Source organism: Diadema antillarum, unplaced genomic scaffold (assembly GCF_040938485.1).
Source record: "Diadema antillarum isolate AM-2024a unplaced genomic scaffold, OU_Dant_1.0 seq00000313_RagTag, whole genome shotgun sequence".
NCBI lineage: Eukaryota > Metazoa > Echinodermata > Echinoidea > Diadematoida > Diadematidae > Diadema > Diadema antillarum.
In genome coordinates this window covers 214,539-232,380 of record NW_027271333.1, presented here as the reverse complement: position 1 = coordinate 232,380, position 17,842 = coordinate 214,539, and the positions used below count along the sequence as shown (strand labels likewise).

Genomic DNA, 17,842 nt, shown 5'->3' with positions numbered 1-17,842 from the left:
TTGGTTATTGTTTCCAACATTGGGAGTTTTGCACTTTTGTGTGTTTAATTGTAACTGCCAAGTACCTGACCAATTTGAGATGCAATCTAAATCATCTTGGAGTGCTGGCAAGAAATTTGGCTCGTTATTGGTGCATAAAGTTTGGCATCATAAGCATATAACTGAGCATGGCAAGTTGAGGTTATACATCCGGCAGGTCATTGATTTAAACATAACGAAGAGAGTAGGGCCCAGCACACTTCCTTGGGAAATGCCGCTTGTCACATTAGTCCACTCGGAGTTGCATCCGTCCACCACGACTCGCTGCACTCTTTGTGACAGGAAGGCTTGTTTCCAAGAAAGAAGATGACCACTAATTCCATATGATGCTACTTTCTTTAATAATCGAATATGAGATACAGAGTCAAAGGCTCTTTTAAAATCCAAATAAATTACATCAATGGAATCTCCTCGATCAATATAACTGGTCCAGTCCTCCAGTTGACATAAAAGCTGAGTCATGCATGATCTGCCAGAGACGAAGCCATGTTGAGCCTCACAAAAAAGGTGGTTCTGACTCATGTGATTAACGACAGCATCTCGAATAATGGACTCCATAATTTTCACCACCACTGAAGTGAGACTGATCGGTAGGTAATTACTGGGATCTTTCCTGCTGCCCTTTTTCGGGAACATTAGCACATCTCCAGTCATCTGGCAAGAAACCTATGTCCAGTCATCTGGCAAGAAACCTTTGTCCAGTGATAAGGAAAAGATGATTGATAACAGAGTACAAATCTGGTCGGTAAGTTCTTTGAGAACACGAGGGTGAAAAAGATCCGGTCCTGCAGATTTAGAATTCGTCAAAGCTATAAGTTTCTTTCTGACAACATCCGGTGTAAAAAGTACAAAATCTATATTCTAACCATCATAAAGTCACAACAGAGGAATGCAGGGAATGCATTGATAGCCAATCTTGATTTAATGAATAATCCGAATTTTCGAGGAACCTTCCTCTTCTTCAGGGATGACCATCATCCCTGAAGAAGAGGAAGGTTCCTCGAAAATTCGGATTATTCATTAAATCAAGATTGGCTATCAATGCATTCCCTGCATTCCTCTGTTGTGACTTTATTATTGCTATTTCTAGTACTGCCAATACGCGGAACAACTACAATGTTTCTAACCATCATAAGATATAGATGCTTCAGGAATATCATATACATTTTCATCTGTGAAGACTTCACTGAACTTGCAGTTTAAGAGATTGGCTTTTTCCTGAGCAGAAGTGGCTAAAGTTCCATCAGGCTTTGAAAGGTGTGCGATCTTTGATCTGCTTTTAGTCTTACTATTCACTTACCTCCAGAAAGCCTTGGGATTTGTTTTGACCTCTGAAGCAATATGAGTCTCAAAATCACTGCCCAGATCTCTTGTCATTTGTCGCAGATTATCCCTTTCACGAGCATAGGTAACATAGTCCCAGATGCTGTTTGTGCTCAAATATCTCTTCCACAGTCTTTGTCTCTTCTTGGAAAGTGTAACAACTCTATGTGTTACATAGATTTTCTTTCTCCTGTCTTTGTTTGACATCTTCCTAGAAATATTGTTATCCATTTACTTCTTTAATTTTTCTGCCATTATTTCCCATGCTTCAGCACATGTCTTGTTGGCAAGTAATTCCGACCAATTTTGGTTTTCAAAATCATATCTCATATTATTATAATTTCCCTTTTTGAAATCAAAGGTAGACTGTTTTTCCTCCACTTCATGTTCATACACAAGAGTTAAGTCGATTCTAAGACAGACGTGATCACTTTTGCCAAGTGGCGGAAGGTATTCAATGTTATTAATTATATCAATGTCATCAGTAAATACAAGATCAAGAACATTTGATTGCTGGCCTTCTCTATGTCTCGTTGGCTGAAGGATATGCTGGATGAGGAAAGCATCCTGCGTTGCCGTCAAAAACTGTTGTACCAGATGATCGTCATCAAATTTTGTATAACAGTTAGACCAGTCAATATCTGGATAATTAAAATCTCCAATTAAAAGTACATAGATGTTCCTTCCTTGAAGAAATGTCTCTTATCAATTTACACAGATGTTCATTGTTTGAGGCAGAAGAGGAGGCGCTGTGATAAATGCATCCGATCAGGATTGATACATCTTTGGAAAAAGTTACAGAACACCACACAGATTCAGCGAATAGCAAACAGGACTTCCGATATCGATGCTGAAAGTGACTGCTTGATGTAAAGAATAATTCCACATACTCCAGGTTTTCCAGATTGCAAATAATGTCATATCCATTAATATTGACTGATTGAGGCAGAAATGGAAAAAGTGACTTTTTAGCACAGGCTTCAGTTATTAAAATACAGTCAGGCCGTTGGAAAGAAACAAGCAGTTCAAATTCTGAAAACTTATTAATTAATGAATAACAGTTTGTGTACAGTACATTAAGACCACAAGAACGATTACCTTTCTTCGTATGGCAATTTATATTGTTCACAGTTCCAAGATTTCGTAGTCAAAGACCTGACGGAGCACCTCCACCATCAGCGTTTGAGGGTGAGGTGACATCCTTTTGACTGTTTTCACCATCACTGGAAACCACATTGTCATCACATACATCTGGAGACTGTCTTCTCTCAATGGGGGGCCCATCCAGCGACTGTGGGATGAAGTCTCCAAGCTTCAGTTCTGTGTTTGCGCATTTCTTTGACACAATCTTTCCATTTTAGATGAAAAGATCAGTTTTTTCCGAGATCATCTCGGCGGCTTTTTAGTTCTTTCCATAGATCATTGCATTCTCTTCGTTGAATCTTAGTCAAGTCCTGCGAGATGTCAGTGTTGTGCCACTTATCGGAGTCACGTAGTTTCCTGGCTGATGAAAAAATTTCACCCTTGCACAGATCATCCTGGAGTTTTACGAGTAAAACTCTTGGCTTATTACTATCCTGATGACGACCACCAAGTCTTGTCACCCTTTCCACTTTGACGCCAGAGATTTTCAAGAAATTGACAATTCCTTTTACGGCATTGAAATCCTCCTTTTCACAGTCAGGAGAGGTAACTGACACAGCTTCTGATAAGTTATATATAATGAGATTGTTTTTACGTCTATCTCTGTCAATGATTTCTTCCATCACATTGACACTCTCAGGAACAGGAGGCGTTGCTCCAGGTTGTTGTGGAATTTTGTCCATAAGAGATGAGTATGGTCCACTACCAGCATCACTAGCGACATGTGCATAAGATTTAACATCTTTCATGCATTGTATGTCATTTTTTCATTTCACCAGTCTCTTTCCTCACATCTGCAATCATGCGCTCGATTCTGGTAGATAAAGGTTTAATATCCCCATCAGCATCACCGGCATCACTTCTGCTGACACCAGGCTTATGTGCACTCTTTGCTGCTGCCGCAGCGCTAGATTCACATTCTTTACAGAACCAATGTAGGCTCGGGGAATTGCACAGTACACTGTACATTTCATCCGTTACATGCTGACATTGTAAACAGGCCCATCTCATGCATGCGTCACATTCTACCATCAATTTGATGTTAGTTTTCTTACAGTACACACATGTGAAATCTCCCTTATTTTGTTTGGAGTCTGTAGATTCCTGCTTTTTTGACTTTGCACTTGTCTTCCTTCCTCCTTTTCGGGTGTTTTCCTCCGACTTTTCAAGCGATCGTTTAACTTATCGATATTGATGGACTTGAGGCTCAGGTGCGGGTGCTTGATCCTCCTGATGAAGAATCCAATTAATCCGAGATCAAAGATATTCCTTCCCATTTTTCCTCTTCCTTCCCAAAAGGGGAGATTTTTGTAAGAGTCTTCTGTATTTTTTCCAGGGTAGAAATATCCTGACCGCTTGAGGTATCGTCATCCATCATGGTATAAAGATTCTCAATGACGAGACTGAAGCAATGATGATTTTGCGGCAAGATGGTCACGCGATCGCGATCGGGCATCCACCCGCGAAGTACAATCCAATGTACACAGACCAGTGTACAGATGATGCGATAGAAAAAAGGAGCTCTGAGAGGTTGTGTCCGTCATCCAACGCATGCTACACAAATGTGCTAGCACACTACCAATCAACAAACATCAACCAATAAAATGGGCACATTCTCCAACAAAAGTGAAATTTTCTCACCTAAATGACAACATAGCGCATCCAAAATTCCAAAATCTTAACATAAGATTAAGAAACAATGGTCTAAGAAACTGGATTTTTTGTTGTTTTCCTGATGTTCATGGATTTTGAAAACATATCCTCACGTAAAATAGAACTTTTGCAAGCCAATGTGGGCCGCCATTTTTTTTCAGAAAGTGGATGTTGCCATCGAAAAAAATGAGAAAAATATGAGAAAGACATCAACAACACCGCCAGAACTGCAATCCCTGTTTGCAGCCAGTGCATACCTGTATGCGCCCGCTATTTTCATGTGCTTTCACAATTGGAATTGGGGCTTACGCAGTGTTCGCGAGACATGAGAAGACGTTCAGCTGAAGATCGCGGGATTGTACATCGTGCCGCAAGCAGAGCTACTATGGCGCATATCGGCAAAAACTGTGCCGGGTTTTGCCCTGGTAAATCATGAAAACTGCGTTTGTCATTGGTCAATTTTTTATGATAACAATAGCCTTTATGAATAATATTGTCTATGATATATGAAATGGTTGAAAATAATTTGTTTACAGTGTGGAAAAACCCTTAAACTCCCACAAACGGGGTATTTTACTCTAAACACAGCCCAGTCGCTGTATATTAGAAGTGTACTAACAGCGTCTGGTCGGGCTTGATCTAGTCTACAAATTAACGAACGCCAAACCCCTCAGATACTCATGCAGGCACAAAACTGCACCCACAAACACGCACCATCACATACCCTTTGATATACACATATGCCACTATATACCACATACACACGTAAGCATACAGGCACACGTATACACACAAACAAACCACTACCACTATACAACCACCACACACGCACAGTTTCTACATATTGTATTATTATACTCCAAACACACACACACACACACACACACACACACACAACAATACGGAAACCCATACACAAGTCACTTATTGTACGCACCTACAAATCATACACATCACATACCATGCAGCTCACAACAAATACACACACACACACACACACACACACACACACATATGCATAACTTACCAGTCATACCCATCCCACCATAGATTATCACCGGAGTAATTACCCTGTGCCAAGGGCGAAATTCTTGACGGGGCGACAATCCGTGTCGCAACAAATTTTTTGCCATCATGGATTGTCGCCTTCGAGGTAAAAAACTGGGAACTGCACAAGCGTCACGGATTGTTGCCAGACGACAATCCGTGACGGGGGCGACAATCTGTGCCGCCAACTCCGTCACGGATTGTCGCCTCGAGCCGGGGGCGACAATCCGTGTCGCAACACTGTCCCCTAAAGATACAGGGTGAATCTGTGGGAAAAGAGGAGAACCTGTTTATGCCTAGAGAGGTTCTTTGTGAGTATTTGTTTAGTCAGTGAAGCACATGAATTTATAACTGCCCTCACTGAACTCAATATGTTCAATTCTTGGAGAGAATATCTTGTTTGTGTTTCCATGATAAAAATAATATCAAATGAATCTCTCGCAAAGAGAGAGGAGAGAAGAGAAAATTAGAAGTGTTATGATAGACATCCCATGGCTCTTGCTGCAATGTTGATACAGGGTTGAAACAAGGAACACTCAAGATTGCTTTTCACATTCCTTTTTGCCAGATTATGCCATGAATGCACCAGATCTACTTCTTTAGTCTATCAGTGTACACACAAGATATTGAATCTATACAGTAATCTGGCAGTGGGTGTGATGCCTATCTCTGTTACTCTGATCTTCTTTCTCTATGCTTTCCAGTTTACGTCGTAACAACTCAAGTACAAAGTGGAATATGTCCGATTCGGTTCACCGCCTTGAAGGCCTGTCCAACCAGACTGGTGGCCTGATTGTGAAGAAGAAGAAGAAAGCCGACCCAGAGGCCGACCACACATTCAAGATCCCAGCACAGAGGACCTCCCTGTTGGGCCTCGATGTGCTGGCTGCCCAGAAGCGCAGGCTGAAAGATGTGTCGGAGAAGGAAGTGGAGGAAGAGAGGAGCAAGAGGTCAAAGGTCACTTCCTACAAGGATGCCTGGGAAGACAGGGGGGATGACTCCAGCGACAGTAACAGTAGCGATGACTCTGACGAAGAGGACAGGAATGGCAAGAGGAAAAGCTCATCTCACGAACGGTAAGGCAGTGCTCGACACTAACGGGTACCCGGTGACCAGGGGCCACCAAAAATGAAAGTCAAGGGACCAAATTTCAAAAAAAGGGCAAATTTGGTGGCCCGCCTCGGGCCACCAAGTTTTTCGAAAGTTATGTCAATAAATTCATAACTTATTGCGCCGGAAATTAGCAGTTAAATTTGTTTAAAGGATGGATGAAAAGGACTGAATGAGTGCCTGAGAGTGAGTGTGAGTTTGTTGGGGTTTATATGAGTAGATATGTCCAACTTCCAAGTCTGACTATGATAAAACTTATATATTTGACTCATTGGAAAAAAAAAAACAGGACTTTTAATGTTTTTTATTGTTTTTTTCGGGCCACCAAATTTTTCTCTCGGACCACCAAAAGTTTGAAATTGAGGATTTTGATGGCCCCATCAGGCCACCAAACAAAAAAGTTAGTGTGGAGCCCTGGGTAAGGGCATCTCATCGTGGCATTTCTATAGAAATATCTCTATAAACAAAGTTAGAAGCAGCAGGGTGTGCATGACATGTCATGAATGTTTCAAAACAAAATATTTCAAAAGGTCCTTTGGTAATTTTTAGCTTTAAGTTGCAAACTGATTGAACAAAAAAACAACAAAATAACAATTGTTGGAACTAGTACACTAATGTTCAAGCCCATTTTATTTGCAGATCACACAAATGTATGTGATTGAGACTGATATCGCAATGTCATTAGAATTATGGAAGCATGACACTTCATCATTTCATAGCTTCCTTCATGCTTGTTCAATTTTGATGAATCAACAAATATTTTATTTTTTCTGAACTAAATCCTCTTTTTTGTTTAAGTCAATTTGGCAATGAAATGGAATTTTCCTAAACAGAAAAGTTAATCAAGGCAGGTTCATGTGCTTGCAATCCTGTTTGTGCAACTGTTACATTGGGAAGATTAGGACAGATACGGCAGAAAAAACATTATGAAAAGAACCATCTTTGTTTGAAGCAAATACCCTAACCCAAGCCAGATCATTCTCACAAACCTAATTGCCCACACTGCTGCGTCAATCTCGTGGACTGGGGAACTTATCCTGACACTCGGCTGCTGTAAGTGTTAAGCAGTGACATGGGAGCACTTTGTTTTAAACCGTCTCCGTCCACCGATAATTTGACAGGCACTACCGCGCACCCCGCATTGAGACGCCGTCCCACACGGGAGGGGTGAGCCTGGAGGCCAGAGAGAGACAAGAGAGGAGGGAGAAGGATGGCCGCAGGGGAGGAGTGTTCGCCTCCTCGTCGAGCGGGGCTGATAAAAAGGGTCGAGAGAGGGGTAAGTGGCCAAGAGACTTGATATCTTGAAGCAAAGTTGAGACTAGTTTGTTTGTTTGTTTGTTTTTGCAGTGCACTCATGTTTCTCTATATCGTGTACTTGCATTTCTCACTCTCATTTACAGAATGTCCCCCAAAAAATTACAACGGATTTCCGCATTGATAACTTTTAATGTGACTAAACTTTATGAATGCTATTGCAGGGTCTACAAATGTAACATTTTACCTATATTTGGCAGAAAACCCCATTCAATTTCGTTAAGCGGTCACAGAGAAATGTGGATTGTTGTAAAACATGTCGTGGGTCTGTTTCTCCCAAGTTTAGCACTTGGATGCTCTTAGAACTGCATATCAATGTGTGAACACATGGACAGAACTTGGACTGAAGGGATTCCTAACATGCTCTATCTTTGACCACTGAAGCAAATCAAATGTGGTTTTCTGTAAGACGTGGGCAATGAGCTATAGTTTCATACCCTGAAATTGTATCTCGATTGATTTACTGTTTTAAAGTTATCATTGCAAAGGGTACTACCGTTGTAATTTTTTGGGGGACATAGGGTATTTTGCTCGTGTGATTTTAATTCTTTGCCTGGCCTGTTCAGTTAGAGAGGGGATATTTTATGAGTGTACAGTGTGAGTGTGGTAGAATGAAACTTATGCCAGGTCATGAAATTATTATTATACTTCTACATTGATATGAGGTTGCTTGAAACTCTCTGTGTTGGTTTTATGAGTCCTCTTAGATCACAGCATAACACTGTTCTGGAAGAGCTGTGAGTCAGTTTTGCTGCAAATGTTAAAATACATGTTGGGCGTGGTGCAAACTTCGCGTAATTCTGTACTTCTTCATCTTGCAATGTCTTTGCTCCCCCTTTTCCAAATGGACAAGAATGGTACGAGAGGGAACGGTACAGGAACCATGACAAGGATCGGCACAAGGATGGGTCCAGATACGGTGGAAGGCATGGCGACAGACGAAGCGGCGACAGAGACCGCGACAGAGACCGCAACTCCCGGGGTTCTCGGGAGTCCGAGAGAAGTAGTCGAAGCCACCGTAGCGACAGGAGCAGCTGGGAGAGAACTCCACGAGATGAGGAACCATTCACTCCACGAATATCAAGAGGTATGTATCGAGTGTGGAATGTGGTCAGAAGGTGCATGTCCTGGTAGAAATATGTCACTTATTCTTTTGCTGAAAGTGTTGGGGTGGCAAATTAAAGCAGAAGAACCTTGGCTGATGCATCTAAAGACTGTTGTACCGAGTTGGATAAGTGAACAGTACTTTTAGTGACTATAATCAAACTTTGACAAAAAACTAGCAATATTGTGTGTTTTTTTTTTTCATGCTAAATTCAGTTTATCATTGATCATCTGGTTTACTCTTATTTAAAGTTCATTCATGTGTTTGGTATGCAGGCAGGTCCCGACAAACATTTAAAAGTGCAAATGATTGATGCAACTGACAAAAAGTGCATTGACCTATTTTGGAACCCTAGGAGTTGCCACGCCCTCACGCACAGCTTGGGATGAGGACGATGACGTGCCCAAGAAACCGGTCTCCCAGTGGGACCAGCCGACTCCACGCACCAGCCGAGAGAACGACTTCAGCGAGAGGCGGGAGAGGAGGGAGCGCAGCGAACGCAGCGAACGGAGTGAACGCAGCGAACGGAGTGAACGCGGCGAGGGCAGCGAACGCAGGGATCGCGACAAGGGCTCTTCGAGGTCATCGGGCCAACGAGATGGAGACAGGTATAAATGAGCGGATTTTTCAGTAAGAAATTTGTTGCAACTCTGGCTTGTTTTGTGTTTGTTATAGCTTTTAATAGTTCTTGTGCACAATTTTTTTTTCTTTGACCTAATTGGCTTGTGGGTAGTTTTTCTAATTCATCATAATGGACTTGATCAGGAATGAATGCATTTTTAAAGATATTACATGTGGTTGCATGATTTGCTGAGGTGTGACATTTGATCAGGTTCTTATCTTGCCACACAAGCTCACAGTATTGATGGCAAGTTACTAGGTGACCTGTTTGATACCCTTCATTGAAAGCTAATAATTTGGACAGATACATATGTGTGGCAATGGGTCAATATCAATGTAATAGGCCTTAGTTTGTAGTAATTTTGGAACGAGGAGGTACATTGTACTAGTGCTCAGCTAGTACCTCCTTGTATGGAGTAGCAAGTGTTTTACACATATAATATATATCCATCATGCAAGTTAATCACAGTCTGTACTTATGAAATGTACAAATCCCATTGGTTTACCACTTGAAATTCAGTCTGTCTCAAAGTGAATGGTGAGGTGGATAATTCTTTCTCTTGCCCACACTAATGTATGTTACGTGGAAGTTATCGTGGTGGAATTGCCTTCACCCTCAATATATATGCATTGCCCTCATGTTGATTCTTGGGTGAGTTAGATGTTTGTTCTTGCTCCCAGATCAAGGCAGAGACGGAAAGAAGATGATACTCCCTTATTAACGCCAGCCCACCGCTACAACTCCTGGGCTACCAACCGCAAGAAGAGTGGGGCAACACCCCAGGTCAAAGGTGAGCTACTCACACACCATTTCCTCTTCTCGAAAAAGCCTTTCTGTAGTTGTTTTTCTTCATAATGAATGCTAGATCCTCTTGGCACTACTTTGGAAAGTCAGCTCACATTACGTTATCATCTAATTCCTTATCTTTTTCTCCTTTTTTTTCTTCATTTTTCCCTCCAGCCAGTTTACTTGTATTTGTCTGAGAACTACAATATTTGTATCTAAACATGCATTTCATTGTTGGCACATTGGCTCAAGAGAATGGACAACTCCTGAGCAATACCAGAATAGAATGATAATGTTCACTGGTTTATTTTGTGTTACTGTAAAAGTGGTTTCTTTCACGGTGCTTTTAATTTCACGTTTTTCGCGCTTTGAGGTTGAACCGCGAATTTAACGTCACGCGAAAATGTTTTGAACTCGCCGCTTGTTACAATGCTATTGCGCATTTGCACAGATGAAGATTCTGCGCATTGAGTGTATTGATGGTCAACATACACACAGCGATACTGCGTAATGTAGGTACAAGCATATTATAAAGTACTCGAAAGATGGAATTTCAGATAAGCCTGCATTTGATTTTGATTTCTATTTGATAAATAGAAAAATAATTGGATTATAGTTTGGGTTTTCATGTGCAAAATTAAACAGTTTTTGCCGACTGTGAATTCACAGATTTTGCCGACCGCGAATTTAAACACACGCGAAAAAGTCGGCACTGATGGAAACCGCGAAAGTATCTGTATGCGAAAGAAACCACTTTTACAGTAACTCTTCTCCTCGAAACACAGATGTTGTTTGCTTGTTTGTTTGTTTTTTCAGATACTGTTTTCCATGTATATTAATGACACACTGTTCATGAAAAGGCAATGCAAAGAAGAGCTGATGGTGATTTATATAGAGATTAGAGATGATTGTTTCTATAGTACTTTGTCAAATATACCTGAACATAAGTCGAATAAATCTCAATATATGTGCAAGATAAACTTATTCCTGTGAAAGGCAGCATAAAGCATTGTGAGTAGTTTCCTTAACCCATTGAGCACCACTTGATTTTGCTATGACACATATTTTCCAATAAACGCCTGCCCATATATACTCTGGACTAGTCTTCAGCGGGTTAATTTTTTCTTTAACAGGAGGGGACACCGCAGCTCGATTCAGCTCAGAGGCTGACCGTGAGGAGTGGGAGGAAGAGCAAAAGGTTAGACTACTTCTTGTGCCAGTTACACCTATATTTGCCACTGAAGGTCACATCTTCCGGCTTCCACATTCGTATTGGTGCCTGATGACTTCTGGCAGTTCTCTTTTTCCATCAGGTTCATCCAATTGGAGTTTTGTATAATAGCATCTTTCACATTAGTTTGTGTTGCATATGAGTGGTAGCATCTCTGTCCTACGAGTCGATGCTGAGTAGCCCCGTGACATGTATGACATGAGTAATTACATCGTAGTCCAGCATTAGTACCAGTACCATTCTGCCTATATTTATACGAAAGTGAATAGTCGCATGTATCACCTACTATCAAAGGCCTCATCTCTATCTCTATCTGTATGTGTCTCTCTCTAGAGCAATCATTCGCAAAAATGCTCATCTATTGTATATTAATGTGCCTTTTGAATCATTTAAATAACTCTTCGATATGAAGGCCATTCTTAGTGTTGTATGGATGGCGTACATGACAGGCAAACATTTCAAATTAAATATATTGTTCATTTTTGTCATGCTGTGAGTGGAACCAGAGAATAGAACAGTACAGTCATCCCATTAGCGGTCAGCAGTAGTGTTGATGGGCAGTCTTTTCTGCTATTTGTTGTTCTACCAGAGATTGGACCGTCAGTGGTACGGCTCCGACGAGGGCTACGATGACACCAACAACCCGTTTGCCTCCGTCCCTGCAGAGTACGCGGCCAAGAAGGAGAAAGACCTGGCGACGCAGAAGGCCAAGAGAATGTCGGCCCAGCAGCGCCAAATCAATGTGGTAGGTAGCACACTTGTGTGGAGTTTGTAGAGGCAGGGCCTTTTGGCTGATGTTTGACGCTGGTCTAACTTCATTCGTGATGATTTAAATCACTCAGTATCAGGTTATACTTTACTGAATGGCAGATGAATGTGATGGCAGCCATGGTTTGGAGTTGAATGTTTGGAAGTCATTTTTGTCCTTTTTTTTGAGGAGCTCTTTCTTTGCATTATTGATATGCTCTGTTTCTGCTTTGTAGTCATTGTACAATGTTTTAACTGACAGCAGTAAATGGTGAGGTCACCAAGGGTTTTGATTTAAAAAGTTGTAAACGCTTTTCTCCTTTGCCAGATATTCAATGTATCAATAAAGATCTGTCACGTTATTATGCAGTATACAAATAATGACTGCAATGAGGGGCACAGTTAAAATTATGGGCCAAAGGTGATGTGAAAACTGTAACTATGCCCGAAGTGAAGCTGAGGGCATGGTTATGGTTTTCACATCACCGAGGGCCTACCTAATTTTAAGTGCGCCCCGAATATCAAGCAGTCATTATTTGTTTTATATACCGAAAATATAGATTCCGAAATGTAGATCCCGAAAATATAGATTCAAGTCTCTTTTACAGCACTTGTAATCAATGCTGATTGACAGCGCGGCGGTTGTATCATTGGTGCGTACATATGAGTGATCATTTATGTGTACAGTGTACGGGGTTGCGACTGTCTCCAAACCTGTCCTATTTACAGGGCACCAGTGACTGCTAGTCTCTTTTACAGCACGCTGATCGAATGCGCGGCGGTCGTATCATTGGTGCGTACATACGAGCGATCTATGTGTACGGGGTCGCGACTGTCTCCAAACCTATTTACAGGGCACAGTTGATTTACTGTGCCCCGGTGCCGGGCACAGTAAATCAAAAATGGGGCACAGCTATTTTCATGACTGCTTTTAACCAATCAGATGAGAGGATTCTATATATTAGGTATATAATAGTGTACACTCCCCTTACTTTGCCTTGAATAATGTCACAATATTCTTTTGTTTGGTAGAGGGGGTATCAGTGATTAGCTTTGTAGAACCTAACTATTGAAATCATTCCCATCATGCATCTGACTGAAATCTCCGCCAATCACGACAGGACAACGAGAAGTGGGAGACCAATCGGATGCTGACGAGCGGCGTGGTCCAAAAGATCCAGTACGATGAGGAGATCGAGGAAGAGACGGTGAACAGGGTCCACCTGCTGGTGCACAACATCGTCCCGCCCTTCCTGGACGGCAGGATTGTCTTCACCAAGCAGCCGGAACCAGTGGTCCCAGTCAAGGTTAGTGTCTGTACCTTGCCCATTCCTGTACCTTAATTCTTTTTCAGGGCAGTGATGCTTCAGAATTCACTACCCATCACAGGTTAGTGCTGGATACTCACAAGCCAAATTTATATCCATAAAGAAATTGATCTCAAAACTGATTAAGCCCATTCTTGTCAATTAGAGATACACTTGTATCTGGGATTAAAGCTGCTAAACACAAATTCAAAAGTAATTATACGAATAAGGATATTCTCAATCAAAATTTCAAGAATATTTCTTGTTAGGTATGAATGGAGAGGTCTAGTTTTGTTCTGTCTTATGATGGACTTAATGAATGGATAGTGTTTGTATGTGATTATTTGTGTGTATATATATTTCCATTTTATTTATTATTTTTTCTTTCTTATCTTTTCTTTTCTCCTGCAGGACAACACGTCCGACATGGCCCAGATTGCCCGGAAGGGCTGCAACGTGGTGAAGAAGCACCGGGAGCAGAAGGAGCGGAAAAAGGCCCAGCACAAGCACTGGGAGCTGGCGGGGACCAAGCTGGGGGACATCATGGGTATCAAGAAGGAGGATGAGAAGGTGAGAGGCATGGCTCAACTCGGCTCGGGGCTGGGTAGGGTCAATTTCTTGAATTAGAAGTGGCACATGAGGAGTTCCCAATGTGATCATCGTTTTGTCTTTCATTCCAGGAGAGAATGCTAGGAGGGTGAGAAGGTGAAAGGCACATCTCAACTCAGCTCATTTTCTGATATACTTGTGTATTGCAAGCAAATTCCAAATGGTTGAAGATGAATTTTGGGTCCTTCTGAGTCCGATATTTGAGCTTTAAAGGCCTTTTCTCCACATTACTTTTTCTGCATCCAGGGAAATGAGGAGAATGTGAACTACAAATCTCAGCAGCAGTTCGCCGATCACATGAAGGAGAAGACGGAAGCTTCCAGTGCCTTCGCCAAGCAGAAGACCATCCGGGAGCAGCGCGAGTACCTGCCCGTCTTTGCCGTGCGTCAGCAGCTCCTCAACGTCATCCGGGACAACAACGTGGTCATCATCGTCGGCGAGACAGGCTCAGGCAAGACGACACAGCTGACCCAGGTGATAATACTAACATCAGCAGTCGCAAACATCAGTCGCAAACATCACTACATTCGCAAATATCATTCCATTCAAATCTCACGAACCCATTACCTAGTGATAGGGCACTCTGTTCACCTCTCTGTATTAAATCAGAAAGGTTTTTGCTGGTATGCTTTTTAGGCAGTACGTGGCAAGATGTTTCTTCTGCACGTATTGCTAGTGCAGACTTGCCGCAAAAGTGGAAAGGAGGTGCTGGCTTCTGCATGTGTTGTTCGTTTGTTTGTTATAACATCTTCCTGTGTTCTGTTTGATGTAGAAACAAGTCTACTACTAGAGTGTCCTTCTGGCTTGTCAAAACGTGGGGAATGCTACGCTTCTATATGTTCGCATAATATATGAAACATTGCAATGCAGATGTTTTTCAACAATATTGTGGCAAAAACAAAGGAAGAAAAGAAATCATTATCTTGCAGGCCATGATTATCTTGCAGGCCATGATTGTGTGACATACTAGTATTCACATCATGATGAGTCGCTTTAAGTCTATCGGCTTTCCCCTCACAGTAATCTCCAAACCATAAATGCCTTTTGTAATATTACTTTAAAAAAATGTTATGTGTAGGTATTTCATGCTGCTATTATATACATTGTAGTAAGGAGTGCGTTTTCTCAAGGGGAGGGAGGAGAAGGGTAGCACTTGATCTCATCAGTAGTTTATGTTTGTCGTTGTTTTTCTTTTTCCAGTATCTTCATGAAGACAGCTACAGCAAGTACGGCATGATAGGCTGCACCCAACCCAGACGTGTGGCCGCCATGTCGGTGGCCAAGCGAGTCAGTGAGGAGATGGACGTCACCTTGGGCGAGGACGTCGGCTACGCCATTCGGTTCGAAGACGTCACGAGTGAGGTAAATGCCGGACGGGATTTTTTTTTTTTTTGTCATGATTTATCTTCAAGTAAGCAGGACAATAACAAACACGGTTTCAGGAATAAATGAGTTTCACTTTCAAGCAACGTAAATCATGATATTGTAGGTACTATTGTCATTCTTATACAGCACAAATTTACTGTTCTCTTTTCTGCAGTAAACAAAATTATTCCATACTGCAATATGTTGTCCATGTAAGGAACAGTTTTTAAAAACACATTTACTGTAGTTCTGCTGTGAATGGCTCTTATGTGTGTACATTCAAGTCCTGCATGTATTTTTATGTAGTGTTCTAGATGCTTACCTTTAAATGTGTGTGACCAGCACACACAGTGCTGCCTGCCACTGTATGGCACATTCAGTGCTCTCCTAAGTTCACCTTGTTACCCACCATTATACAAAGCACAAGTCATTAGCTGCTGGTGAAGTTCTGAAAACATGTTGCCAATCTTTTTTTTTTTCCTAAAGCAAGAATCCTTGTTTGTAAATATCAGCAAAATATTCGGAAATTGTGTAACATAATACTGAATTTTGGTAACCAAAGTTTGTATTAAGAATCTTTACTTGCCGATTTGCAAATCATGAAGAAAACAAAACCAAACCCTGAATCCAGAGCCATAGGGAATATACATAGTACCACCGTTCAGTGGAGTTTTTTGATTAACAAATATAGAAATAATGGGGGAATCATTGAAAAAGAAAAGAAAAGTGAAATTTGTTTATAATGTCCAAAATAAAAGTATGAAGACCATGGGAGTTTTTTGTTTTGATTTGTTTAAATGAAGTACGTTTTTAATAACATGAACTTGAATTGATTGCCATGTGTTTATATCGTGTCCAATTTTAGTTTGACAAAAAAAAAAATCAAATACCTATCCAAGAGATTGTCATGCATTGCCCGGACCTGTTCCTTTCAGAAAACTCTGATCAAGTACATGACTGACGGAATACTGTTGCGCGAGTCCCTGCGCGAGTCGGACCTAGACCACTACAGCGCCATCATCATGGATGAGGCTCATGAACGCTCCCTCAACACGGACGTCCTCTTTGGTCTTCTCAGGGAGGTCAGTGCCGTTTTCAAACAGATGCCCAGATCTCAGAGACATTAATCAGTTGCAGAAGGAGTATCTTATATCATCAATTTGTCATATCAAAAGACACAAGCACTGCTTATTGCTTTGTCCAGTGTGAAACAGTGAGATAGCATGAATGATCATAATGGTCGCAGTTTGAATTTGTTGCTGTTGTTGTGTTTTGGAAGGGGGGCATGGGGATGGGGGTGGGGGTGGGACAACAACAGGACAGCACCACACTCAATTTCAGCATGTACAATGTCTTGCTAGCAACTAGGGCAATATATTCTGGTGTTGTTTTGCAAGGAAGTGTTTTTTCATGTGTTCCCAGTAACGGATGGAATATGTCACTATGAAAGGACAGTGCATTCCTCAGACATTACTACCTTTCCAAACTTGAATTTTATAATCTAGCACTTAAAATGTATTGTCTCTCTTCTCTCTCTCTCTCTCATCTTGTACTTGTATCATGAAATGAGTTCAGCATCAAAGTGATTGCAGATGGCCTTTGTTTGATCACCCTTTGTCCGAACAGATTTGAATTTGAGCAAGTAGTTTGGAAGTCAACACTAGTTGGAATAGGCATTGTACCATGCGTCATAATGTGCAAATTTTAGTACTTTTTTATTCTGTGCAAAAAGTTGCATCATACTGTCGTTTTAGTGAGTGTCCCTTCATATGTGCCATGATTAGAGTAACATTAAAATGTTTTGATATATATGACTGCAATTTGACAATACGATAATTGCCCAATTTGTCATAGCTGCCCTCAAATATTTATTGTGGTGTAATCAGTGTAATGAGCGGAATATGATTAAAGATTGATGAGCTCTTTCCACAGGGCGCCAGTCAGGCTCAAAAAGGCGCATCTCCGCTTGACATACAGTCAAACTCGGATACCTCGAAGTCGTCGGGACTGAAGAAATTGGTTCGAGGTACGCGAATTTCGAGGTACGCGTACGTCGAATTTTCTTCGACTTATCCGATTTTTGTCGATGTTCAACATGGTATCTGTTACAGTGCCTACCGATTGTTTGTTAGCTTGTCAATTGGATTTGAATCGACTTTAATATGAATGAATTGAATGAAAATCGATGTTCTTCTTTCATCAGTGTTTTCTGGTGAACAATTAAATGACTTATCACCATAAAAACAAAAAGAAAATACCGGTACGTAATCGAGCGCAAGACAGGGTTGCAGAACATGCGTGCTGAATGTACATTGTCGCGTCGGCGTAGGTACCCCCTCGATCACTATTCGTTTTTCCTCCTTTTCTCTCTCTAACTCATCATCTCGTACACAATATCCAACACAAGAATCAGTCTTAGCTTTGCAAACTATTAAAATTTC

At 41.3% G+C, this 17,842-nt stretch overlaps 1 protein-coding gene across 1 annotated transcript in view; it reads left to right on the top strand.

Annotated features, from left to right (window-relative positions):
• The first annotated feature begins 5,943 nt into the window (after positions 1-5,943).
• The window catches only part of LOC139730448 (pre-mRNA-splicing factor ATP-dependent RNA helicase PRP16-like), a 32,136-nt gene continuing 20,237 nt past the window's right edge, over positions 5,944-17,842 (top strand). Inside the window, exons 1-12 of the mRNA XM_071641291.1 lie at positions 5,944-6,281; positions 7,437-7,591; positions 8,483-8,716; positions 9,090-9,315; positions 10,049-10,146; positions 11,276-11,340; positions 11,963-12,118; positions 13,242-13,427; positions 13,839-13,997; positions 14,283-14,510; positions 15,237-15,398; positions 16,337-16,483. Coding sequence (XP_071497392.1) covers positions 5,944-6,281; positions 7,437-7,591; positions 8,483-8,716; positions 9,090-9,315; positions 10,049-10,146; positions 11,276-11,340; positions 11,963-12,118; positions 13,242-13,427; positions 13,839-13,997; positions 14,283-14,510; positions 15,237-15,398; positions 16,337-16,483 — 2,154 coding nt within the window. The remainder of the gene's footprint in view (positions 6,282-7,436; positions 7,592-8,482; positions 8,717-9,089; positions 9,316-10,048; positions 10,147-11,275; positions 11,341-11,962; positions 12,119-13,241; positions 13,428-13,838; positions 13,998-14,282; positions 14,511-15,236; positions 15,399-16,336; positions 16,484-17,842) is intronic.